The 27755-nt window shown below is 39.8% G+C and overlaps 1 protein-coding gene across 1 annotated transcript in view; it reads right to left on the bottom strand.

Moving 5' to 3' along the window:
* Positions 1 to 27755, bottom strand: part of LOC138652191 (mucin-2-like) — a 209517-nt gene that overhangs the window by 39361 nt on the left and 142401 nt on the right. Inside the window, exons 134-174 of the mRNA XM_069742959.1 lie at positions 27638 to 27749; positions 26994 to 27083; positions 26408 to 26433; positions 25771 to 25879; positions 25156 to 25257; positions 24956 to 24993; positions 24613 to 24709; positions 24153 to 24169; positions 23278 to 23295; positions 20796 to 20901; positions 20354 to 20391; positions 20148 to 20259; positions 19504 to 19593; positions 18918 to 18943; positions 18281 to 18389; positions 17666 to 17767; positions 17466 to 17503; positions 17123 to 17219; positions 16667 to 16683; positions 15794 to 15811; positions 13313 to 13418; positions 12860 to 12897; positions 12654 to 12765; positions 12010 to 12099; positions 11424 to 11449; positions 10787 to 10895; positions 10172 to 10273; positions 9972 to 10009; positions 9629 to 9725; positions 9163 to 9179; positions 7358 to 7375; positions 5744 to 5849; positions 5264 to 5301; positions 5058 to 5169; positions 4476 to 4565; positions 3889 to 3914; positions 2221 to 2329; positions 1605 to 1706; positions 1406 to 1443; positions 1034 to 1130; positions 572 to 588 (exon numbers count right to left, since the gene is read on the bottom strand). Of these exons, the coding sequence (XP_069599060.1) occupies positions 572 to 588; positions 1034 to 1130; positions 1406 to 1443; positions 1605 to 1706; positions 2221 to 2329; positions 3889 to 3914; positions 4476 to 4565; positions 5058 to 5169; positions 5264 to 5301; positions 5744 to 5849; positions 7358 to 7375; positions 9163 to 9179; positions 9629 to 9725; positions 9972 to 10009; positions 10172 to 10273; positions 10787 to 10895; positions 11424 to 11449; positions 12010 to 12099; positions 12654 to 12765; positions 12860 to 12897; positions 13313 to 13418; positions 15794 to 15811; positions 16667 to 16683; positions 17123 to 17219; positions 17466 to 17503; positions 17666 to 17767; positions 18281 to 18389; positions 18918 to 18943; positions 19504 to 19593; positions 20148 to 20259; positions 20354 to 20391; positions 20796 to 20901; positions 23278 to 23295; positions 24153 to 24169; positions 24613 to 24709; positions 24956 to 24993; positions 25156 to 25257; positions 25771 to 25879; positions 26408 to 26433; positions 26994 to 27083; positions 27638 to 27749 (2850 nt within the window). The remainder of the gene's footprint in view (positions 1 to 571; positions 589 to 1033; positions 1131 to 1405; positions 1444 to 1604; positions 1707 to 2220; positions 2330 to 3888; positions 3915 to 4475; positions 4566 to 5057; positions 5170 to 5263; positions 5302 to 5743; positions 5850 to 7357; positions 7376 to 9162; positions 9180 to 9628; positions 9726 to 9971; positions 10010 to 10171; positions 10274 to 10786; positions 10896 to 11423; positions 11450 to 12009; positions 12100 to 12653; positions 12766 to 12859; positions 12898 to 13312; positions 13419 to 15793; positions 15812 to 16666; positions 16684 to 17122; positions 17220 to 17465; positions 17504 to 17665; positions 17768 to 18280; positions 18390 to 18917; positions 18944 to 19503; positions 19594 to 20147; positions 20260 to 20353; positions 20392 to 20795; positions 20902 to 23277; positions 23296 to 24152; positions 24170 to 24612; positions 24710 to 24955; positions 24994 to 25155; positions 25258 to 25770; positions 25880 to 26407; positions 26434 to 26993; positions 27084 to 27637; positions 27750 to 27755) is intronic.

The raw sequence follows: 27755 nt of genomic DNA, 5'->3' as shown, positions 1-27755 counted from the left end.
GGTTGTGTGAGCATTTGGTGAGTTTGAGACTTTTAGTTACCTTGTCTGTATACCCTGTTATTTGTTGTATTGTTACACTGGTGCAGTACACCTCCCTTGGGGGGAGAGGGGGCCCCTGATAGGGCCTGTACAGGAGACAGGGATACGCTGGCGGCTCGGGCCTCCTAACCATCATAGGTACCCCCGAGATAAGGGACAGTCAGGTCCCCATTTAAGTGGTAGGATCAGGTGCGGGTTCCAGTACGCCGTCCTGCCCCTTTATCGCCGTTTACGGCGTGACACCTGCTATCTCTATGTGTAATGACAGTGATAACAGCGTTCACTCCAGAACAAATTACTGATAGCTGAGTTTATTGCAGCAGAACTTAAGCGGAGCTTTACAGTTCAACTAATTCTACAGTTCTTCTGTTCACAAGAACTGTCATTCAAGGAGGAAACTACACCCTGCCGGAAACCAGGAAGTAAGGAGACTGCAGTGTTATGAGTTGCTCAAGAGACAACTTGAGAATACAGCTCCAATGAATAAAGTAATTAATTATATAAATAATAAGTAAAACTTTTGGGAACTTACAGGTTCTGGAGGGGGAACTGGAAAATAAAACAAAACAAATATACATTAGTTCATAAAGAAATCTTTGAGATATAAAAACAACATAAAGAGGATATATTCACTTACTGGTGCCAATTATAGCGCAAATGTAATAAACAATAGCAATATGCTAATTTATGCAAATACTACCATATACATACTATAATATTTTATATCATACACACTATAAATAAAATATATATCTGTATATATAATATAAGGATTGCCCACCCCAGCTATGACTGAGTTTCTCTGTTAGTTCCCGATAGTAGGGAGGATTTTGCTGTTCTCATCCAAAATTGCCAGGAGATATTAAAACAGGGACCATAAAATTACTTGTTTTACAGCCGATATATATGGAGGATTATAAAATATATGTGGATTACTTGTGGATCCTTTTTATGTAGCCCTAATAAACCCCCAAAAATCTGGACATTGACTTACTGCACTGGTATCTCTTGCAGCATGGGTCGTTGGAGGAGACTTCAACCAGGGAAGAATCTCCATAACATGGTGGCACAACGCAGGTAACGCCTTGGCACTGTAATAGACGTAGAGGTCAGTAGTGAATCTTACCAATCTGTATTATACCGCAGTCCAAACCATGAGGTGTAAATGAAGCTGTTATATAAGGAACTGTATTTATACATGGGTGTGTGCATGGCGCTAAGGATGGCGCTCCCTACCGAAAAACCACAATACTCACAAACTGACTTTATGGCTTAGAATTATTTATATATGGAGACTATATGTGACATTACAAGAACTAGTTGTGATGAGAATTGCCCTGTTACTCATATTAAAGGGCGGTCATACCTCTCTGGGGGTTACAGGAGGCTCCAATGTGGGCGGCACTGCCAACAAAACATAAGATTGTTTACGTTAATTTTTACATAATGAGTACACAATTCTTATACTAGATCTTGGATGTTTTTGAGATTGGCAATGATTATACATGACTCAACACTATGGACAGGGTCGGTCAATCATCTTGAGGTTTAGTCGGCTCACTTACGGCATTCATATTCTGGGCAGCAGTAAAGTTCGGGGTCTTGAGTTCTGAATGGTGGTCTGCCATCTTGACATTCAGGAGGAGGACTGCATTGTTCTGTGCATTCTGTAATGGAAGACCGTGTAAAGTTCTATCTATACAGACTGTAAAGTAACGAGAGTGAACTTCTCTCAACACCAAACTAATATGTAAAAGATAAAGGGAATAAGAATGAAGAGTCCATGGAGTCATGACCACATTAAGGTTGGTGGGGACCACCATCTTGCCTTTGGCACCTTGATACCACGTGACCTCTTATCTCACTGTTTAGGAAAGGGGCATGATCTTCTCCTGTGAAGTCTATGGATAGAGTTCAGATAGCAGAGCCATGGAGCTCAGACAGCCACCTTCATGTTTGGTCCCTCTTCCAGAAATGTAAAAAAGTTGTAGTCCCCGATGTGAGCAGGTTATATACTATTCTTCATAAATAATGACTGCCAAGTGAGTCACTAGAAAATTCTGAGTGAAAGAGCTGATCTAAGCCAATGATCAGTAATGGAGGACCCAGGGTTGGTGCCCAGTGTGTCCTTTCTATAGTCCTGTTCTGTGCACCCCAAAGGATAATGATGGTATTACTTACCACAGACGTAGAGCGGACAACATGGATCTGCCCATTCTCTGCGTTCGGCAGTGGCGCCTTGCTTGGTACAGGTGATAGGCTCACAAACCCTATTACTACATGGCTCTACCTGTAATACATCAGCAGAGTCGAGATCAGGTTAGAAGTTTGAATATAGCTGAAATTCCCATAATACGCTCCTCAACATTGAAATTCCAACTTCAAGGCAAAAAGTAATTGATAGTCTGGCAACGTTCTACGTTCTACAAGGGGTGCAGAATCACCAGACTTGTCTCCCATCGAGCACATCTGGGACATCATTGGTCAACAATTGTAAAGGAACTGCCAGCAGTGGATCTTGATGATTTCTCACCTGCATCAGAACATTCCTCAGACAACCATTAATAATCTTTCTGACAGCAGCCAAGGCTGTAAGTGCGGGGATATCTGAATGAGGTGTTCATACTCCAGATTGAGTAAAATCGAGAAGTTTTTAATATTTTATTGCCATTTTGTCTACTAACTACATATCATTAACGTGTCTATTTATCCCATGATATCCATGATTCTACGACCACGGACTGAGGAGTGTATATAGGCAATATGATAAGTTATATGTTAAAATGTAGGGTGGCAAACGTGTGAACTCCTTGAAATTGCAAGAATGTGGGGTAGGGGAAAAAAAAAAATCTAAAATAAAATTCCTACAGATATCCTCCAAAATATTCTGAAAATGTCTTTATATTTGTTAGGGGTCGAGTTCCTGCCTCTGCACAGGGGGAATCTCAGGCCATCTCCGCTGCGGTCTCCCATTCTTCTCCTGCCGCAGTGGAGCCTGCTCAGCGGAGACGTCGATCCCAGCGTCTCGCTCGGTCTGACTCTGTGCTAAGAGTTACTGCTGCATTTCCTGCTTCTGCCATTGAAGTCAGTGCTGGGACGCTTCTGGGGCTAAGTCCTGCTTTTCACATTCTGAGCATGCCCAGGGCAAGATCTCTCAGTGGAGATCGAGGGTCACATGATCAGAAACTGCAGCTAAGGTCCTTGTAGGTGCTAGGACTAAATCCTGCTTTGCACTCTGAGCATGCCCAGGGCGAGATCTCTCAGTGGAGATCTAGGGTCACATGCTCAGTTACTGCAGCACTCCATTGGTCCTTCTTTGAAAGGTCCTAAACGTGATGCAGTTATTTAAGGCTCGCATGGCCGCACGGCCATGCGCTAGTATCAATTCTTATGTGTGCTTTGCGCCAGTGTGGTTATGTATGAGTGTGTTCAGGGACCCGGCTGAAATAAGCCCCTAGAATACCGGCACCTCCGGTGAGGAGACTGTATGAGTGTGTTCAGGGACCCGGCTGAAATAAGCCCCTAGAATACCGGCACCTCCGGTGAGGAGATTGCATGTTACATAACACCACTGACTGCTATCAGCTTGGCAGTAAGCTTGTGCTCCTGTGAGGCTAACAGGGCGCAGTGCTTCCCTTTCACGGCTACTCTGTGGAGTAACAGAGCTAGCCTATACCGCCTAACAGTGCTGCCATTCGCTAGCAGCAGGTTCCTCCTGCACGGTGGACCCCGGGCTGCGAACGCACCTTTCATAATAAACATCTCTATTTTCTCGGTGCGTTCCGCTAGCCCTAACAATATTACATAGAACATTGTGGGTTTTTTTTTTCTTGATATCTATCAACTTACCGGTGTTGGAGTAGGAGTTGGTGGGGCTGAAAAGAAAAGGAAAATTGTCATCAGTGATATAGGCTTTAGTTTTTTCTCCACAATGATAAGTGAAATAAGTGATAACCCACATAGTTTAACACATGGCAAAGATAAATTGACTGCCGAAGCGTCAAAACCAAATATCTTGACCATCAAAGAGTAGCACCTCTTTTCCCGAGCACATGTTCCCACCAATGCTCCCCGACGGCCGTTTGCCACCCGGAAATATAACATTGCGGAAAATTAAGGAAACAGTTGTTGGAGGACAAAGAAAAGTGAAATCCAGCCAAATAGATCCTTAAAAAATATCTTTTATTGAAAAGCCATAAAACTCCAATCCGGTGTCTAAAACGCATCGGCAGTTCTACATGGTGTTGTATCGGATATTTATGGCTTTTCAGTAAAAGTTTTTTTTTTTAAGGATCCATTTTAGTGGATTTCACTTTTCTTTGCACTATAAGGACTGGGCGTGCTACCAGGTTTCCATGCTACATTGAGCTTTTTTTCTTTCAGATGATCTGACTTTTTCCTCTTTTTGACTATCACACAGCAGTCGCAGTACTTACGGCAGACGAAGGACGGACAGCACTGGGTGTTTGGATCAAAAATTACAATCACGTTTTCGCAAGCGGGAGCTGGACTGCATGGTTGACACTCTGTAAAAATCAACAATTTTTATTTTATTGCTTGTGAACCTACCTGTTCTTATTAGGCAAATATGTATTTTAGCTAGAAATTCAAGCGGGTGAACGGGTGCCATGTGATGCTCTAAAGTTCATCTGCCTTTCTTTTATCAATCCTGATTAGTCGGGAGATTTACCGCCGAGGATCACCTCCCTATACATCACTTATATGCCTTTTCCTATAAAACCACAGATTCTGGGGTTGGACAGCACCATAAATGCCTTATTTAGTCATATGTTGAGAATGAAGGGTGTACATCTCAATTGAGTTCTGTGGAAACACCAAGATCCCAACATTCAGCCTCCACCATGCCAGATGATAGGAGATATGAATTAGAGAGTAATGCAGCTACATACCATATAATTTTTTAAAGGGTAAGGGTCCAAAATTTCTCAAATAGATGAGGACCTCTGAACAAAACTAGGTAAAATATGCTAAATATGACTTGTAATAATGTATCTTACGGCATTGATAGATAGGACAGCATTTGTTCTCCAAGCCAACAACAACGGAGACAGCTCCTGCCTTGGTGCACTCTTCCACGCTACTACTGCACACAACTTCTTCACACCCGTGCTGTAATAGAATATGATTATAGCCATCGACTATCAGCAGAAAAATCTTTTAGGTATGAGAAAAAAATTTGTAGGTGGCCACGGCCTATACTTACAGGTGTTGGGGGAGGAGGAGGTGGCGTTGGCGGTGGGACTGTAAAATATTGTAGAAAAATTGTAAAAAAAAAATTTGTTTAATTCAGAAAATTTGTTAAAGTCATCTAATTGATCATGTAAAAAAGAAGTAATATCTTTAAGATAAAATCATTCATTAAGTTGTTGCATACATGAATTTCAGCAGAAAATCAGAAGTCAAGAAGATATATAATAATAATAATAATAATAATAATAATAATAATATACATATAACTTTGTCCGCTAATATAGCTATATAAAATGTAACTTACAATATCAGGTCACAACAACACGCAACCGAATAAAAGAGTAGGGCATTGAAAAGTGTAAATCATAGTAAAGTGGAATATAATATAATAAGTAGGTTCTGTTAAAATTCCCTTAATTATTAATTCATATTTTGGGCCAAAATATAATGCAAGTATTGATTACGGTAATAAATAAGAGAGTAGTAAACGCACTGCATTCATAGGTGGGGCAGCAGTCATCTTCTGGGTTGTATTTCACCATCAACGTATAACCGTCATCACAATCGGTGGGTGAGCATCCGGAGAAATCACAAGGTGGCTAAATAAAGAAAGCCAAATAGTCAGGTAAGTAACTGGAGAAGAACTGTTAGTTCTAAAATAGTCACTAGCAAAATATTTAAAGGGAATCAGTCAGCAGGTTTTTGCTATTTAAACTGAGAGCAGCATGATGTAGTGGCTGAGACTCTGATTCCAGCGATGTGTCACTTATTGGCCTGTGTTTTTCTGTTTCAAAACAATCACAGTTTTATCAACAGGAGATTATCACTACAAGATTACGTGTCTCATACCTCATAGTCCAACCACGCCCCCACCACTGGTTGGCAGTTTTCTGTCAATATACAGTGCACACAGAAAGCAGCCAATCAGTGGAGTGGGCGGGGTTATACACAGCTCAGTATTCGAGCTCTACTAGATCTGCAGCAGAGAAAACTGTAATTGTATCACAACTGCTAAGTGATACATTGCTGGAATCTGGGTCTCTGTTTCTATATCATCCTGCTGTCAGATTACATAGCAAACATCTGCTGACAGATTACTTTTAAAAGGATCTGTCATCAGATTTCACAATACAAAGAGCATGCAGTATTGAATAGATCTCGTAGACCTGATGAGCCTAGTGTACTTACTTGGAAGGTACATGTCACAATGGCTGTATAATCATTTTTAATTTATTTTTACATTTCTAAATCCAGGTTCATCCCAATGTCAAGCTTAATTAGGCATTCTGGAATTTCAGAATAAAGGTACCGTCACACTAAGCGACGCTGCAGCGATACCGACAACGATGTCGATCGCTGCAGCGTCGCTGTTTAGTCGCTGGAGAGCTGTCACACAGACAGCTCTCCAGCGACCAACGATCCCGAGGTCCCTGGTAACCAGGGTAAACATCGGGTAACTAAGCGCAGGGCCGCGCTTAGTAACCTGATGTTTACCCTGGTTACCAGCGTAAAAGTAAAAAAAAAAAACACTTCATACTTACCTACCGCTGTCTGTCCCCGACGCTCTGCTTCTCTGCACTCCTCCTGCACTGACTGTGAGCACAGCGGCCGGAAAGCAGAGCGGTGACGTCACCGCTCTGCTTTCCGGCTGACCGACGCTCACAGCCAGTGCAGGAGGAGTGCAGAGAAGCAGAGCGTCGGGGACAGACAGCGGTAGGTAAGTATGAAGTGTTTGTTTTTTTTACTTTTACGCTGGTAACCAGGGTAAACATCAGGTTACTAAGCGCGGCCCTGCGCTTAGTAACCCGATGTTTACCCTGGTTACCAGTGAAGACATCGCTGGATCGGTGTCACACACGCCGATCCAGCGATGTCAGCGGGAGATCCAGCGACGAAATAAAGTTCTGGACTTTCTTCAGCGACCAACGATCTCCCAGCAGGGGCCTGATCGTTGGTCGCTGTCACACATAACGATTTCCTTAACGATATCGTTGCTACGTCACAAAAAGCAACGATATCGTTAACGATATCATTAAGTGTGACAGTACCTTAAGTCTATAAGTTTTATCAGGTCTCAGAGATTAATGATACAGTGATGGGAACTTACCACTTCTGTCGTTGGAGGCTGTAAAAAAAAAAAAGGAAAAATATTTGATGAAGACAATAAATAACATTTCACTCAATAGATAGTAGACTAGATGTTCCTCGCCGACAAAGCCATATGGATAAGGGCAGGTGCAGAAGACAGTATTTTCGGTCTGAGCGTGATCCGACAAAACATCGAATCGGACCAATGTTATTCAGTGGGACTGTGCACATGTCTGACTTTTTATTTGGATCAAGTCAGTCCAAGGATTGCACTCAATGATTCAGTGGAAAATTGGATTACACTATGACTAAACTCTGATCAGAGTCTGATTAGCATAATTAGTTTGAATAGCATAGAATTAGGTCGTGTGACCCTAGCCTAAAATGCGTTAATTAAGAAACACATGTCACGTAATTAACTTGGCCCGTCTTATCAATGGAGTGTGCCTCCGTGAGCCTTGCCAGATATATTACTCCAGAGTCCAAAGATTAGTAAAGAACCAGTGCTCCATCCAGGTGTAGTAATCTAAAGAACAAATTTATTAAGCCATGTCACAGCAACGTTTCGACCATAAGGTCTTTCTCAAGCATAACAAACCATGTAGGGGGTCAGCTTTAAATAGCGTCAATGTCACGCAGTGCACCAATCGCTATCAAGCCACCTCCCACTACAACATATATCACATTTAAAATACAATAACAAACATCAGATACACATATAGTAAAAATCCATCACCGCAGATATAATCACTATATACACAATATAGAAAACATGCATATACTTAGTGTTTCACAGGTTGTTTATAACCCTGCTCGAGTTCGTCCTCAGAAGGAATTTTTTCCTTTTTGGGGACGATTACTTCTTGCAGTTGAGGGGCACCGCCATGGGGTCTAATGTGGCCCCCACTTATGCTAACATCTATATGGTGGTGCTCGAGGACAAGTTCGTATACAGTTCCAGCCTCTGGCGCCACGTCAGAGCCTGGTGGCGATATATAGATGACATATTTGTAATATGGGAAGGTAGCTCTGAGGAGCTGCATGATTTTCAGTTGTTCCTGAATCGGATATATCCAGAACTACAATTTACTCTGACGCATTCAACGACACAAATACAGTTCCTTGATACCCTGGTGTATAAAGATGGGGATAAATTAAAAACCGATATTTTTGTTAAAGAAACGGATAGGAACAGTTTGTTGATGTTTGATAGCAACCATCCAAGGAGAATGGTGAATTCTTTGCCGTGGAGTCAACTATTGAGGGTTCGGAGGATAGTATCTGATGAAGGGAAGGTGGATCAACGTTTGGAGGAGATGTGCTCTAGGTTTTTGGCGAGAGGTTATCCTGGCAAGGAGGTGGTAAGGTATAAAGAAAGGACTTTGGGTTGCTCCCATGAGAAGATTCGTAATAAAGCACGTGGTAAATGGACTTGTGATCGTATTCCATTTGTGACAACATACAATCCAGCGAGTAACCAAATTGGTAGAGTGAAAAGGAAACATTGGGTCCTTTTGCAACGTGGTCTGCCATCTATTCCTAGTTTTGGGACATATCCGTTCATGTCCTTCAGAAGGGGACGGAACCTGTGGTTCTAAGTGTCGGCCCAGCGGAAATCACTAAACCCGAATGCTACCCCCTCTTAATTTTTGAATTTATCATCTTTATTTGTGAAAACACTAAGGGAAAACATAAAACTATCTAAAAAAAATTGAAAAAAATACAAAGAGAAATATATTAAAAAAAGTGGGAAGTTTAATAAACAAATAAAATAATTAATTCATTAATTAATTAAATAAAATAAATAAACTTTTGGCAACTTACAGCTGTTGGAGGGGGGTCTGTGAAATAATAGAAATAAAAAAGGAATTAGTTCATAAAGAAATCTATGAGATAACAACAGAATAAGCCAAGGGAAATAGTATAATATGAGGACGAAATATCTGGTGACATAAATGTAATAAACAATAGCAATATTCTAATTTATAGAAACTCTTATATAAATATATTACAATTTATGGAATGAATTATTTTTATATTATGTAGAATACATTTTGACATATAAAGTATATGATTGTCCTGATGGGAGGGAGGATCGTGCCAAGATCTCCCAATGTAATGAAATATTAAATCTTTCTTGTCACTTGTTAAACGTATTATTACAGCCATAATATAGTATAATAGGAGTCTATTGGGGGATAATAAAATATAGAATATATATATATATATATATATATATATATTTTTTAGCTTTAATAGGTCCTACCAAAAAGACTGGACATTGACTTACTGCACTCGTAGCTCTTGCAGCATGGGTCATTGGAGGAGACTTCAATGAGGGAATAATCTTGGCGACATGTTGGAATAACACAGGTAACGTCTTGGCACTGTAATGGACGGACAGGTCAGTAGTGAGTCTTATCAATCTGTATCCAAACCCTTGAGGTGTAAATGAAGCTGCTATATAAGGAGCTGTATTTATTACATGGCGCCAAGAAGGATGGCGCTCCCTACAGAAAAACCCCAAGACTCACAAAACGACTTTATGGCTTAGAATTATTTATATATGGAGCCTATATGTGACTAGTTGTGATGAGAATTGCCCTGTTACTCATATTGGAGGGCGGTCATACCTCTTCAGGGGTTACAGGAGGCACCAAGGTGGGGGGCACTGACAACAAAACACAAGACAGGTTTACGTTAATTAATAGATAATGATTACACAATTCTTAGATTAGTTCTTGGATCTTTTTGAGATTGGCAATAATTAAACACGACTCAATATTATAGAAATGGTCGGTCAACCATCTTGAGGTTTGGTCAGCTCACTTACGGCATTCATATTCTGGGCAGCAGTAAAGTTCGGGGTCTTGAGTTCTGAATGGTGGTCTGCCATCTTGACATTCAGGAGGAGGACTGCATTGTTCTGTACATTCTGTAATGGAAGACCGTGTAAAGTTCTATCTATAAAGACTGTAAAGTAACGAGAGTGAACGTCTCTCAACAACAAACTAATATGTAAAAGATAAAGGGAATAAGAATGAAGAGTCCATGGAGTCATGACCACATTAAGGTTGGTGGGGACCACCATCTTGCCTTTGGCACCTTGATACCACCTGACCTCTTATCTCACTGTTTAGGAAAGGGGCATGATCTTCTCTAGTGAATCTATGGATACAGTTCAGATAGCAGAGCCATGGAGCTCAGACAGCCACCTTCATGTTTGGTCCCTCTTCCAGGAATGTAAAAAAGTTGTAGTCCCCGATGTGAGCAGGTTATATACTATTCTTCATAAATAATGACTGACAAGTGAGTCACTAGAAAATTCTGAGTGAAGGAGCTGATCTAAGCCAATGATCAGTAATGGAGGACCCAGGGTTGGTGCCCAGTGTGTCCTTTCTATAGTCCTGTTCTGCGCACCCCAAAGGATAATGATGGTATTACTTACCACAGACGTAGAGCGGACAACATGGATCTGCCCATTCTCTGCGTTCGGCAGTGGCGCCTTGCTTGGTACAGGTGATAGGCTCACAAACCCTATTACTACATGGCTCTACCTGTAATACATCAGCAGAGTCGGGATCACGTTAGAAGTTGGAATATAGCTGCAATTCCCATAATACGCTCCTCAACATTGAAATTCCAACGTCAAGGCAAAAAGTCATTGATAGTCAAAATCGAGTAAAATCGAGAAGTTTTTAATATTTTATTGCCATTTTTTCTATTAACTACATATCATTAACGTGTCTATTTATCCCATGATATCCATGATTCTATGACCATGGACTAAGGAGTGTATATAGGCAATATGATAAGTCATATGTAAGAATGTAGGGTGGCAAACATGTGAACTCCTAAACCTACAGTTATGCACAATTCCTAAAACCTTTCCGGAAGATCCCTTGAACGTCTCGACATTGTGTTTTATCCTATCTTATAAATTCGAAATTGAAATTGCAAGAATGTGGGGTAGGGGGAAAAAAAATCTAAATTAAAATTCCTACAAATATCCTCCAAAATATTCTGAAAATGTATTTATATTAAATAGAACATCGTGGGTTTTTTCTTGATATTTATCAACTTACCGGTGTTGGAGTAGGAGTTGGTGGGGCTGAAAAAAAATGGAAAATTGTCATCAGTGATATAGGCATTATTTTTTTCTCCACAATGATAAGTGAAATAAGTGATAACCCACATAGTTTAACACATGGCAAAGATAAATTGACTGCCGAAGCGTCAAAACCAAACATCTTGACCATCAAAGAGTAGCACCTCTTTTCCCGAGCACATGTTCCCACCAATGCTCCCCGACGGCCGTTTGCCTCCCGGAAATATAACATTGCGGAAAATTAAGGAAACAGTGGTTGGAGGACAAAGAAAAGTGAAATCCAGCCAAATAGATCCTTAAAAAATATCTTTTATTGAAAAGCCATAAAACTCCAATCCGTTGTCTGAAACGCATCGGCAGTTCTACATGGTGTTGTATCGGATATTTATGGCTTTTCGATAAAAGTTGTTTTTTTTAAGGATCCATTTTAGTGGATTTTGCTTTTCTTTGCACTATTGGACTGGGTGTGCTACCAGGTTTCCATGCTACATTGACCTTTTTTTCTTTCAGATGATCTGACTTTTTCCTCTTTTTGACTATCACACAGCAGTCGCAGTACTTACGGCAGGCGAAGGACGGACAGCACTGGGTGTTTGGATCAAAAATTACAATCACGTTTTCGCAAGCGGGAGCTGGACTGCATGGTTGACACTCTGTAAAAATCAACACACATTTTTTATTTTATTGCTTGTGAACCTGCCCATTCTTATTAGGCAAAAACGTATTTTAGCTAGAAATGAAGCCGTGTGCCGAGAAAGTAGACATTAGCAAGGAACATCTATTAAATGCCCGACATAATCCAAATCAAGCGGGTGAGCGGGTGCCATGTGATGCTCTAAAGTCCATCTGCCTCTCTCTTATCAATCCTGATTAGCCGGGAGATTTACCGCTGAGGATCACCTCCCTATACACCACTTATATGCCTTTTCCTATAAAACCACAGATTCTGGGGTTGGACAGCACCATAAATGCCTTATTTAGTCATATGTTGAGAATGAAGGGTGTACATTTCAATTGAATTCTGTGGAAACACGAAGATCCCAACATTGAGCCTCCACCATGCCAGATGATATGAGATATGAATTAGAGAGTAATGCAGTGACATACCATATACATTTTTTAAAGGGTAAGGGTCCAAAATGTATCAAATAGCTGAACAAAAACTAGGTAAAATATGCTAAATATGACTTGTAATAATGTATCTTACGGCATTGATAGATAGGACAGCATTTGTTCTCCCAGCCAACAACAACGGAGACAGCTCCTGCCTTGGTGCACTCTTCCACGCTACTACTGCACACAACTTCTTCACACCCGTGCTGTAATAGAATATGATTATAGCCATCGACTATCAGCAGAAAAAGCTTTTAGGTATGAGAAAAAATTTTGTAGGTGGCCACGGCCTATACTTACAGGTGTTGGGGGAGGAGGAGGTGGCGTTGGCGGTGGGACTGTAAAATATTGTATAAAAATTGTTTAGTTCAGAAAATTTGTTACAGCCATCTAATTGATCATGTAAAAAAGAAGTAATATCTTTAAGATAAAATCATTCATTACGTTGTTGCATACATTAATTGTGGCAGGAAATCAGAAGTCAAGAAGATGTATAATAATAATAATAATAATGATAATAATATACATATAAGTTTGTCGCTAATATAGAGATATAAAATGTATCTTACAATATCAGGTCACAACAACACGCAACAGAATAAAAGAGTAGGGCATTGAAAAGTGTAAATCATAGTAAAGTGGAATATAATATAATAAGTGGGTTCTGTTAAAAGTCCATTAATTTTTAATTCATATTTTGGGCCAAAATATAATGCAAGTATTGATTAATAAATAAGAGAGTAGTAAACGCACTGCATTCGTAGGAGGGGCAGCAGTCATCTTCTGGGTTGTGTTTCACCATCAACGTATAACCGTCATCACAATCGGTGGGTGAGCATCCGGAGAAATCACAAGGTGGCTAAATAACGAAAACCAAATAGTCAGGTAAGTAATTGGAGAAGAACTGTTAGTTTTGAAATAGTCACTTAGAGGGAATCTGTCAGCAGGTTTTTGCTATCTGTCAGCATGATGTAGTGGCTGAGACTCTGATTCCAGCGATGTGTCACTTACTGGCCTGTGTTTTTCTGTTTCAATACAATCAGAGTTTTATCAGCAGGAGATTATCACTACAGGACTAGGTGTCTCTTACCTCATAGTCCAACCACACCCCCACCACTGGTTGGCAGTTTTCTGTCAATATACAGTGCACACAGAAAGCAGCCAATCAGTGGAGTGGGCGGGGTTATACACAGCTCAGTATTCCGAGCTCTACTAGATCTGCAGCAGAGAAAACCGTGATTGTATCACAACTGCTAAGTGATACATTGCTGGAATCTGGGTCTCTGTCTCTATATCATCCTGCTGTCAGATTGCATAGCAAACATCTGCTGACGGATTACTTTTAAAAGGATCTGTCATCAGATTTCACAATACAAAGAGCACGCAGTATTGAATAGATCTCGTAGACCTGATGAGCCTAGTGTACTTACTTGGAAGGTTCAGTTAGGGCCAGAAATATTTGGACAGTGACACAATTTTCGCGAGTTGGGCTCTGCATGCCACCACATTGGATTTGAAATGAAACCTCTACAACAAAATTCAAGTGCAGATTGTAACGTTTAATTTGAAGGGTTGAACAAAAATATCTGATAGAAAATGTAGGAATTGTACACATTTCTTTACAAACACTCCACATTTTAGGAGGTCAAAAGTAATTGGACAAATAAACATAACCCAAACAAAATATTTTTATTTTCAATATTTTGTTGCAAATCCTTTGGAGGCAATCACTGCCTTAAGTCTGGAACCCATGGACATCACCAAACGCTGGGTTTCCTCCTTCTTAATGCTTTGCCAGGCCTTTACAGCCGCAGCCTTCAGGTCTTGCTTGTTTGTGGGTCTTTCCGTCTTAAGTCTGGATTTGAGCAAGTGAAATGCATGCTCAATTGGGTTTAGATCTGGAGATTGACTTGGCCATTGCAGAATGTTCCACTTTTTGGCACTCATGAACTCCTGGGCAGCTTTGACTGTATGCTTGGGGTCATTGTCCATCTGTACTATGAAGCGCCGTCCAATCAACTTTGCAGCATTTGGCTGAATCTGGGCTGAAAGTATATCCCGGTACACTTCAGAATTCATCCGGCTACTCTTGTCTGCTCTTATGTCATCAATAAACACAAGTGACCCAGTGCCATTGAAAGCCATGCATGCCCATGCCATCACGTTGCCTCCACCATGTTTTACAGAGGATGTGGTGTGCCTTGGATCATGTGCCGTTCCCTTTCTTCTCCAAACTTTTTTCTTCCCATCATTCTGGTACAGGTTGATCTTTGTCTCATCTGTCCATAGAATACTTTTCCAGAACTGAGCTGGCTTCTTGAGGTGTTTTTCTGTCTATTTTTGGTATTGATGAATGGTTTGCATCTAGATGTGAACCCTTTGTATTTACTGTCATGGAGTCTTCTCTTTACTGTTGACTTAGAGACAGATACACCTACTTCACTGAGAGTGTTCTGGACTTCAGTTGATGTTGTGAACGGGTTCTTCTTCACCAAATTAAGTATGCGGCGATCATCCACCACTGTTGTCATCCGTGGACGCCCAGGCCTTTTTGAGTTCCCAAGCTCACCAGTCAATTCCTTTTTTCTCAGAATGTACCCAACTGTTGATTTTGCTACTCCAAGCATGTCTGCTATCTCTCTGATGGATTTTTTCTTTTTTTTCAGCCTCAGGATGTTCTGCTTCACCTCAATTGAGAGTTCCTTTGACCGCATGTTGTCTGCTCACAGCAACAGCTTCCAAATGCAAAACCACACACCTGGAATCCACCCCTGACCTTTTAACTACTTCATTGATTACAGGTTAACGAGGGAGACGCCTTCAGAGTTAATTGCAGCCCTTAGAGTCCATTGTCCAATTACTTTTGGTCCCATGAAAAAGAGGACGCTATGCATTACAGAGCTATGATTCCTAAACCCTTTCTCCGATTGGATGTGGAAACTATCATATTGCAGCTGGGAGTGTGCACTTTCAGCCCATATTACATATATAATTTTATTTCTGAAAATGTTTTTGTAAACAGCTAAAATAACAAAACTTGTGTCACTGTCCAAATATTTCTGGCCCTAACTGTACATGTCACAATGGCTGTATACTCATTTTTAATTTATTTTTTACATTTCTAAATCCAGGTTCATCCCAATATCAAGCTTAATTAGGCATTCTGGAATTTCAGAATAAATCTATAAGTTTTATCAGGTCTCAGAGATTAATGATACAGTGATGGGAACTTACCACTTCTGTCGTTGGAGGCTGTAAAAAAAAAAAAGAAAAATATTTGATGAAGACAATAAATAACATTTCACTCAATAGATAGTAGACTAGATGTTCCTCGCCGAAAAAGCCATATGGATAAGGGCAGGTGCGGAAGACCGTATTTTCGGTCTGAGCGTGATCCGACAAAACATCGAATCGGACCAATGTTATTCAATGGGGCTGTGCACGTCTGGCTTTTTATTTGGATCAAGTCAGTCCAAGGATTGCACTCAATGATTCAGTGGAAAGCACCAGACTGCACTCGGATGACATTTGAGTGCAGTCCGATTTTCTTGGTCTGTTAATGGAGAAAATGGAGAATTTTTTTTACCTTTTTTATTCCATCTTCTCCTCATGCGAGAAAATTGGATTACACTATGATTAGACTCTGATCAGAGTCTGATTAGCATAATTAGTTTGAATAGCATAGAATAAGGTCGTGTGACCCTAGCCTAAAATGCGTTCATTAAGAAACACATGTCACGTAATTAACTTGGCCCGTCTTATCAATGGAGTGTGCCTCCGTGAGCCTTGCCAGATATATTACTCCAGTCAGTGACTGGAGTAACATTTCTGGAGTAGGAAATGAAGAATTTGATAGGCTTGGATTATATACTATATTCCGACTGTATAGGAATGTGTATCACCAGCCCGACCTTCACCCGTGAGACGGTCACCCGAGGTTCTAAGTGTCGGCCCAGCGGAAATCACTAAACCCAAACTTTAACCCCCCCTTAATAAATAAATAAATTAATTCATTCATTAATAAATAAAATAATACAAATAAATAAATTATTTATTTATTCTATTATTAATTCATTAATTAAAATAAATAAACTTTTGGGAACTTACAACTGTTGGAGGGGGGTCTGTGAAATAATAGAAATAAAAAAGGAATTAGTTCATAAAGAAATCTATGAGATAACAACAGAATAAGCCAAGGGAAATAGTATAATATGAGGACGAAATATCTGGTGACACAAATGTAATAAACAATAGCAATATTCTAATTTATAGAAACTCTTATATAAATATATTACAATTTATGGAATGAATTATTTTTATATTATGTAGAATACATTTTGACATATAAAGTATATGATTGTCCTGATGGGAGGGAGGATCGTGCCAAGATCTCCCAATGTAAGGAAATATTAAATCTTTCTTGTCACTTGTTAAACGTATTATTACAGCCATAATATAGTATAATAGGAGTCTATTGGGGGATAATAAAATATAGAAAATATATATATATATATATATTTTAGCTTTAATAGGTCCTACCAAAAAGACTGGACATTGACTTACTGCACTCGTAGCTCTTGCAGCATGGGTCGTTGGAGGAGACTTCAATGAGGGAATAATCTTGGCGACATGTCGGAATAACACAGGTAACGTCTTGGCACTGTAATGGACGGACAGGTCAGTAGTGAGTCTTATCAATCTGTATCCAAACCCTTGAGGTGTAAATGAAGCTGCTATATAAGGAGCTGTATTTATTACATGGCGCCAAGAAGGATGGCGCTCCCTACAGAAAAACCACAAGACTCACAAAACGACTTTATGGCTTAGAATTATTTATATATGGAGCCTATATGTGACTAGTTGTGATGAGAATTGCCCTGTTACTCATATTGGAGGGCGGTCATACCTCTTCAGGGGTTACAGGAGGCACCAAGGTGGGGGGCACTGACAACAAAACACAAGACAGGTTTACGTTAATTAATAGATAATGATTACACAATTCTTAGATTAGTTCTTGGATCTTTTTGAGATTGGCAATAATTAAACACGACTCAATATTATAGAAATGGTCGGTCAACCATCTTGAGGTTTGGTCGGCTCACTTACGGCATTCATATTCTGGGCAGCAGTAAAGTTCGGGGTCTTGAGTTCTGAATGGTGGTCTGCCATCTTGACATTCAGGAGGAGGACTGCATTGTTCTGTACATTCTGTAATGGAAGACCGTGTAAAGTTCTATCTATAAAGACTGTAAAGTAACGAGAGTGAACGTCTCTCAACAACAAACTAATATGTAAAAGATAAAGGGAATAAGAATGAAGAGTCCATGGAGTCATGACCACATTAAGGTTGGTGGGGACCACCATCTTGCCTTTGGCACCTTGATACCACCTGACCTCTTATCTCACTGTTTAGGAAAGGGGCATGATCTTCTCTAGTGAATCTATGGATACAGTTCAGATAGCAGAGCCATGGAGCTCAGACAGCCACCTTCATGTTTGGTCCCTCTTCCAGGAATGTAAAAAAGTTGTAGTCCCCGATGTGAGCAGGTTATATACTATTCTTCATAAATAATGACTGACAAGTGAGTCACTAGAAAATTCTGAGTGAAGGAGCTGATCTAAGCCAATGATCAGTAATGGAGGACCCAGGGTTGGTGCCCAGTGTGTCCTTTCTATAGTCCTGTTCTGCGCACCCCAAAGGATAATGATGGTATTACTTACCACAGACGTAGAGCGGACAACATGGATCTGCCCATTCTCTGCGTTCGGCAGTGGCGCCTTGCTTGGTACAGGTGATAGGCTCACAAACCCTATTACTACATGGCTCTACCTGTAATACATCAGCAGAGTCGGGATCACGTTAGAAGTTGGAATATAGCTGCAATTCCCATAATACGCTCCTCAACATTGAAATTCCAACGTCAAGGCAAAAAGTCATTGATAGTCAAAATCGAGTAAAATCGAGAAGTTTTTAATATTTTATTGCCATTTTTTCTATTAACTACATATCATTAACGTGTCTATTTATCCCATGATATCCATGATTCTATGACCATGGACTAAGGAGTGTATATAGGCAATATGATAAGTCATATGTAAGAATGTAGGGTGGCAAACATGTGAACTCCTAAACCTACAGTTATGCACAATTCCTAAAACCTTTCCGGAAGATCCCTTGAACGTCTCGACATTGTGTTTTATCCTATCTTATAAATTCGAAATTGAAATTGCAAGAATGTGGGGTAGGGGGAAAAAAAATCTAAATTAAAATTCCTACAAATATCCTCCAAAATATTCTGAAAATGTATTTATATTAAATAGAACATCGTGGGTTTTTTCTTGATATTTATCAACTTACCGGTGTTGGAGTAGGAGTTGGTGGGGCTGAAAAAAAATGGAAAATTGTCATCAGTGATATAGGCATTATTTTTTTCTCCACAATGATAAGTGAAATAAGTGATAACCCACATAGTTTAACACATGGCAAAGATAAATTGACTGCCGAAGCGTCAAAACCAAACATCTTGACCATCAAAGAGTAGCACCTCTTTTCCCGAGCACATGTTCCCACCAATGCTCCCCGACGGCCGTTTGCCTCCCAGAAATATAACATTGCGGAAAATTAAGGAAACAGTGGTTGGAGGACAAAGAAAAGTGAAATCCAGCCAAATAGATCCTTAAAAAATATCTTTTATTGAAAAGCCATAAAACTCCAATCCGTTGTCTGAAACGCATCGGCAGTTCTACATGGTGTTGTATCGGATATTTATGGCTTTTCGATAAAAGTTGTTTTTTTTAAGGATCCATTTTAGTGGATTTTGCTTTTCTTTGCACTATTGGACTGGGTGTGCTACCAGGTTTCCATGCTACATTGACCTTTTTTTCTTTCAGATGATCTGACTTTTTCCTCTTTTTGACTATCACACAGCAGTCGCAGTACTTACGGCAGGCGAAGGACGGACAGCACTGGGTGTTTGGATCAAAAATTACAATCACGTTTTCGCAAGCGGGAGCTGGACTGCATGGTTGACACTCTGTAAAAATCAACACACATTTTTTATTTTATTGCTTGTGAACCTGCCCATTCTTATTAGGCAAAAACGTATTTTAGCTAGAAATGAAGCCGTGTGCCGAGAAAGTAGACATTAGCAAGGAACATCTATTAAATGCCCGACATAATCCAAATCAAGCGGGTGAGCGGGTGCCATGTGATGCTCTAAAGTCCATCTGCCTCTCTCTTATCAATCCTGATTAGCCGGGAGATTTACCGCTGAGGATCACCTCCCTATACACCACTTATATGCCTTTTCCTATAAAACCACAGATTCTGGGGTTGGACAGCACCATAAATGCCTTATTTAGTCATATGTTGAGAATGAAGGGTGTACATCTCAATTGAATTCTGTGGAAACACGAAGATCCCAACATTGAGCCTCCACCATGCCAGATGATATGAGATATGAATTAGAGAGTAATGCAGTGACATACCATATACATTTTTTAAAGGGTAAGGGTCCAAAATGTATCAAATAGCTGAACAAAAACTAGGTAAAATATGCTAAATATGACTTGTAATAATGTATCTTACGGCATTGATAGATAGGACAGCATTTGTTCTCCCAGCCAACAACAACGGAGACAGCTCCTGCCTTGGTGCACTCTTCCACGCTACTACTGCACACAACTTCTTCACACCCGTGCTGTAATAGAATATGATTATAGCCATCGACTATCAGCAGAAAAATCTTTTAGGTATGAGAAAAAATTTTGTAGGTGGCCACGGCCTATACTTACAGGTGTTGGGGGAGGAGGAGGTGGCGTTGGCGGTGGGACTGTAAAATATTGTAGAAAAATTGTTTAGTTCAGAAAATTTGTTACAGCCATCTAATTGATCATGTAAAAAAGAAGTAATATCTTTAAGATAAAATCATTCATTAAGTTGTTGCATACATTAATTATGGCAGGAAATCAGAAGTCAAGAAGATGTATAATAATAATAATGATAATAATATAAGTTTGTCCGCTAATATAGAGATATAAAATGTATCTTACAATATCAGGTCACAACAACACGCAACAGAATAAAAGAGTAGGGCATTGAAAAGTGTAAATCATAGTAAAGTGGAATATAATATAATAAGTGGGTTCTGTTAAAAGTCCATTAATTTTTAATTCATATTTTGGGCCAAAATATAATGCAAGTATTGATTAATAAATAAGAGAGTAGTAAACGCACTGCATTCGTAGGAGGGGCAGCAGTCATCTTCTGGGTTGTGTTTCACCATCAACGTATAACCGTCATCACAATCGGTGGGTGAGCATCCGGAGAAATCACAAGGTGGCTAAATAACGAAAACCAAATAGTCAGGTAAGTAATTGGAGAAGAACTGTTAGTTTTGAAATAGTCACTTAGAGGGAATCTGTCAGCAGGTTTTTGCTATCTGTCAGCATGATGTAGTGGCTGAGACTCTGATTCCAGCGATGTGTCACTTACTGGCCTGTGTTTTTCTGTTTCAATACAATCAGAGTTTTATCAGCAGGAGATTATCACTACAGGACTAGGTGTCTCTTACCTCATAGTCCAACCACACCCCCACCACTGGTTGGCAGTTTTCTGTCAATATACAGTGCACACAGAAAGCAGCCAATCAGTGGAGTGGGCGGGGTTATACACAGCTCAGTATTCCGAGCTCTACTAGATCTGCAGCAGAGAAAACCGTGATTGTATCACAACTGCTAAGTGATACATTGCTGGAATCTGGGTCTCTGTCTCTATATCATCCTGCTGTCAGATTGCATAGCAAACATCTGCTGACGGATTACTTTTAAAAGGATCTGTCATCAGATTTCACAATACAAAGAGCACGCAGTATTGAATAGATCTCGTAGACCTGATGAGCCTAGTGTACTTACTTGGAAGGTTCAGTTAGGGCCAGAAATATTTGGACAGTGACACAATTTTCGCGAGTTGGGCTCTGCATGCCACCACATTGGATTTGAAATGAAACCTCTACAACAGAATTCAAGTGCAGATTGTAACGTTTAATTTGAAGGGTTGAACAAAAATATCTGATAGAAAATGTAGGAATTGTACACATTTCTTTACAAACACTCCACATTTTAGGAGGTCAAAAGTAATTGGACAAATAAACATAACCCAAACAAAATATTTTTATTTTCAATATTTTGTTGCAAATCCTTTGGAGGCAATCACTGCCTTAAGTCTGGAACCCATGGACATCACCAAACGCTGGGTTTCCTCCTTCTTAATGCTTTGCCAGGCCTTTACAGCCGCAGCCTTCAGGTCTTGCTTGTTTGTGGGTCTTTCCGTCTTAAGTCTGGATTTGAGCAAGTGAAATGCATGCTCAATTGGGTTTAGATCTGGAGATTGACTTGGCCATTGCAGAATGTTCCACTTTTTGGCACTCATGAACTCCTGGGTAGCTTTGGCTGTATGCTTGGGGTCATTGTCCATCTGTACTATGAAGCGCCGTCCAATCAACTTTGCAGCATTTGGCTGAATCTGGGCTGAAAGTATATCCCGGTACACTTCAGAATTCATCCAGCTACTCTTGTCTGCTCTTATGTCATCAATAAACACAAGTGACCCAGTGCCATTGAAAGCCATGCATGCCCATGCCATCACGTTGCCTCCACCATGTTTTACAGAGGATGTGGTGTGCCTTGGATCATGTGCCGTTCCCTTTCTTCTCCAAACTTTTTTCTTCCCATCATTCTGGTACAGGTTGATCTTTGTCTCATCTGTCCATAGAATACTTTTCCAGAACTGAGCTGGCTTCTTGAGGTGTTTTTCTGTCTATTTTTGGTATTGATGAATGGTTTGCATCTAGATGTGAACCCTTTGTATTTACTGTCATGGAGTCTTCTCTTTACTGTTGACTTAGAGACAGATACACCTACTTCACTGAGAGTGTTCTGGACTTCAGTTGATGTTGTGAACGGGTTCTTCTTCACCAAATTAAGTATGCGGCGATCATCCACCACTGTTGTCATCCGTGGACGCCCAGGCCTTTTTGAGTTCCCAAGCTCACCAGTCAATTCCTTTTTTCTCAGAATGTACCCAACTGTTGATTTTGCTACTCCAAGCATGTCTGCTATCTCTCTGATGGATTTTTTCTTTTTTTTCAGCCTCAGGATGTTCTGCTTCACCTCAATTGAGAGTTCCTTTGACCGCATGTTGTCTGCTCACAGCAACAGCTTCCAAATGCAAAACCACACACCTGGAATCCACCCCTGACCTTTTAACTACTTCATTGATTACAGGTTAACGAGGGAGACGCCTTCAGAGTTAATTGCAGCCCTTAGAGTCCATTGTCCAATTACTTTTGGTCCCATGAAAAAGAGGACGCTATGCATTACAGAGCTATGATTCCTAAACCCTTTCTTCGATTTGGATGTGGAAACTATCATATTGCAGCTGGGAGTGTGCACTTTCAGCCCATGTTATATATATAATTGTATTTCTGAACATGTTTTTGTAAACAGCTAAAATAACAAAACTTGTGTCACTGTCCAAATATTTCTGGCCCTAACTGTACATGTCACAATGGCTGTATAATCATTTTTAATTTATTTTTTACATTTCTAAATCCAAGTTCATCCCAATATCAAGCTTAATTAGGCATTCTGGAATTTCAGAATAAATCTATAAGTTTTATCAGGTCTCAGAGATTAATGATACAGTGATGGGAACTTACCACTTCTGTCGTTGGAGGCTGTAAAAAAAAAAAAGAAAAATATTTGATGAAGACAATAAATAACATTTCACTCAATAGATAGTAGACTAGATGTTCCTCGCCGACAAAGCCATATGGATAAGGGCAGGTGCGGAAGACAGTATTTTCGGTCTGAGCGTGATCCGACAAAACATCGAATCGGACCAATGTTATTCAATGGGGCTGTGCACATGTCTGGCTTTTTATTTGGATCAAGTCAGTCCAAGGATTGCACTCAATGATTCAGTGGAAAGCACCAGACTGCACTCGGATGACATTTGAGTGCAGTCCGATTTTCTTGGTCTGTTAATGGAGAAAATGGAGAATTTTTTTTACCTTTTTTATTCCATCTTCTCCTCATGCGAGAAAATTGGATTACACTATGATTAGACTCTGATCAGAGTCTGATTAGCATAATTAGTTTGAATAGCATAGAATAAGGTCGTGTGACCCTAGCCTAAAATGCGTTCATTAAGAAACACATGTCACGTAATTAACTTGGCCCGTCTTATCAATGGAGTGTGCCTCCGTGAGCCTTGCCAGATATATTACTCCAGTCAGTGACTGGAGTAACATTTCTGGAGTAGGAAATGAAGAATTTGATAGGCTTGGATTATATACTATATTCCGACTGTATAGGAATGTGTATCACCAGCCCGACCTTCACCCGTGAGACGGTCACCCGAGGTTCTAAGTGTCGGCCCAGCGGAAATCACTAAACCCAAACTTTAACCCCCCCTTAATAAATAAATAAATTAATTCATTCATTAATAAATAAAATAATACAAATAAATAAATTATTTATTTATTCTATTATTAATTCATTAATTAAAATAAATAAACTTTTGGGAACTTACAACTGTTGGAGGGGGGTCTGTGAAATAATAGAAATAAAAAAGGAATTAGTTCATAAAGAAATCTATGAGATAACAACAGAATAAGCCAAGGGAAATAGTATAATATGAGGACGAAATATCTGGTGACATAAATGTAATAAACAATAGCAATATTCTAATTTATAGAAACTCTTATACAAATATATTACAATTTATGGAATGAATTATTTTTATATTATGTAGAATACATTTTGACATATAAAGTATATGATTGTCCTGATGGGAGGGAGGATCGTGCCAAGATCTCCCAATGTAAGGAAATATTAAATCTTTCTTGTCACTTGTTAAACGTATTATTACAGCCATAATATAGTATAATAGGAGTCTATTGGGGGATAATAAAATATAGAAAATATATATATATATATATATATATATTAGCTTTAATAGGTCCTACCAAAAAGACTGGACATTGACTTACTGCACTCGTAGCTCTTGCAGCATGGGTCGTTGGAGGAGACTTCAATGAGGGAATAATCTTGGCGACATGTTGGAATAACACAGGTAACGTCTTGGCACTGTAATGGACGGACAGGTCAGTAGTGAGTCTTATCAATCTGTATCCAAACCCTTGAGGTGTAAATGAAGCTGCTATATAAGGAGCTGTATTTATTACATGGCGCCAAGAAGGATGGCGCTCCCTACAGAAAAACCACAAGACTCACAAAACGACTTTATGGCTTAGAATTATTTATATATGGAGCCTATATGTGACTAGTTGTGATGAGAATTGCCCTGTTACTCATATTGGAGGGCGGTCATACCTCTTCAGGGGTTACAGGAGGCACCAAGGTGGGGGGCACTGACAACAAAACACAAGACAGGTTTACGTTAATTAATAGATAATGATTACACAATTCTTAGATTAGTTCTTGGATCTTTTTGAGATTGGCAATAATTAAACACGACTCAATATTATAGAAATGGTCGGTCAACCATCTTGAGGTTTGGTCGGCTCACTTACGGCATTCATATTCTGGGCAGCAGTAAAGTTCGGGGTCTTGAGTTCTGAATGGTGGTCTGCCATCTTGACATTCAGGAGGAGGACTGCATTGTTCTGTACATTCTGTAATGGAAGACCGTGTAAAGTTCTATCTATAAAGACTGTAAAGTAACGAGAGTGAACGTCTCTCAACAACAAACTAATATGTAAAAGATAAAGGGAATAAGAATGAAGAGTCCATGGAGTCATGACCACATTAAGGTTGGTGGGGACCACCATCTTGCCTTTGGCACCTTGATACCACCTGACCTCTTATCTCACTGTTTAGGAAAGGGGCATGATCTTCTCTAGTGAATCTATGGATACAGTTCAGATAGCAGAGCCATGGAGCTCAGACAGCCACCTTCATGTTTGGTCCCTCTTCCAGGAATGTAAAAAAGTTGTAGTCCCCGATGTGAGCAGGTTATATACTATTCTTCATAAATAATGACTGACAAGTGAGTCACTAGAAAATTCTGAGTGAAGGAGCTGATCTAAGCCAATGATCAGTAATGGAGGACCCAGGGTTGGTGCCCAGTGTGTCCTTTCTATAGTCCTGTTCTGCGCACCCCAAAGGATAATGATGGTATTACTTACCACAGACGTAGAGCGGACAACATGGATCTGCCCATTCTCTGCGTTCGGCAGTGGCGCCTTGCTTGGTACAGGTGATAGGCTCACAAACCCTATTACTACATGGCTCTACCTGTAATACATCAGCAGAGTCGGGATCACGTTAGAAGTTGGAATATAGCTGCAATTCCCATAATACGCTCCTCAACATTGAAATTCCAACTTCAAGGCAAAAAGTCATTGATAGTCAAAATCGAGTAAAATCGAGAAGTTTTTAATATTTTATTGCCATTTTTTCTATTAACTACATATCATTAACGTGTCTATTTATCCCATGATATCCATGATTCTATGACCATGGACTAAGGAGTGTATATAGGCAATATGATAAGTCATATGTAAGAATGTAGGGTGGCAAACATGTGAACTCCTAAACCTACAGTTATGCACAATTCCTAAAACCTTTCCGGAAGATCCCTTGAACGTCTCGACATTGTGTTTTATCCTATCTTATAAATTCGAAATTGAAATTGCAAGAATGTGGGGTAGGGGGAAAAAAAATCTAAATTAAAATTCCTACAAATATCCTCCAAAATATTCTGAAAATGTATTTATATTAAATAGAACATCGTGGGTTTTTTCTTGATATTTATCAACTTACCGGTGTTGGAGTAGGAGTTGGTGGGGCTGAAAAAAAATTGAAAATTGTCATCAGTGATATAGGCATTATTTTTTTCTCCACAATGATAAGTGAAATAAGTGATAACCCACATAGTTTAACACATGGCAAAGATAAATTGACTGCCGAAGCGTCAAAACCAAACATCTTGACCATCAAAGAGTAGCACCTCTTTTCCCGAGCACATGTTCCCACCAATGCTCCCCGACGGCCGTTTGCCTCCCGGAAATATAACATTGCGGAAAATTAAGGAAACAGTGGTTGGAGGACAAAGAAAAGTGAAATCCAGCCAAATAGATCCTTAAAAAATATCTTTTATTGAAAAGCCATAAAACTCCAATCCGTTGTCTGAAACGCATCAGCAGTTCTACATGGTGTTGTATCGGATATTTATGGCTTTTCGATAAAAGTTGTTTTTTTTAAGGATCCATTTTAGTGGATTTTGCTTTTCTTTGCACTATTGGACTGGGCGTGCTACCAGGTTTCCATGCTACATTGACCTTTTTTTCTTTCAGATGATCTGACTTTTTCCTCTTTTTGACTATCACACAGCAGTCGCAGTACTTACGGCAGGCGAAGGACGGACAGCACTGGGTGTTTGGATCAAAAATTACAATCACGTTTTCGCAAGCGGGAGCTGGACTGCATGGTTGACACTCTGTAAAAATCAACACACATTTTTTATTTTATTGCTTGTGAACCTGCCCGTTCTTATTAGGCAAAAACGTATTTTAGCTAGAAATGAAGCCGTGTGCCGAGAAAGTAGACATTAGCAAGGAACATCTATTAAATGCCCGACATAATCCAAATCAAGCGGGTGAGCGGGTGCCATGTGATGCTCTAAAGTCCATCTGCCTCTCTCTTATCAATCCTGATTAGCCGGGAGATTTACCGCTGAGGATCACCTCCCTATACACCACTTATATGCCTTTTCCTATAAAACCACAGATTCTGGGGTTGGACAGCACCATAAATGCCTTATTTAGTCATATGTTGAGAATGAAGGGTGTACATTTCAATTGAATTCTGTGGAAACACGAAGATCCCAACATTGAGCCTCCACCATGCCAGATGATATGAGATATGAATTAGAGAGTAATGCAGTGACATACCATATACATTTTTTAAAGGGTAAGGGTCCAAAATGTATCAAATAGCTGAACAAAAACTAGGTAAAATATGCTAAATATGACTTGTAATAATGTATCTTACGGCATTGATAGATAGGACAGCATTTGTTCTCCCAGCCAACAACAACGGAGACAGCTCCTGCCTTGGTGCACTCTTCCACGCTACTACTGCACACAACTTCTTCACACCCGTGCTGTAA

This window comes from Ranitomeya imitator, chromosome 10 (genome assembly GCF_032444005.1).
Source record: "Ranitomeya imitator isolate aRanImi1 chromosome 10, aRanImi1.pri, whole genome shotgun sequence".
Taxonomy (NCBI): domain Eukaryota; kingdom Metazoa; phylum Chordata; class Amphibia; order Anura; family Dendrobatidae; genus Ranitomeya; species Ranitomeya imitator.
The sequence above is the reverse complement of the archived record's forward strand: the minus strand, read 5'-3'. Positions and strand labels throughout refer to the sequence as shown.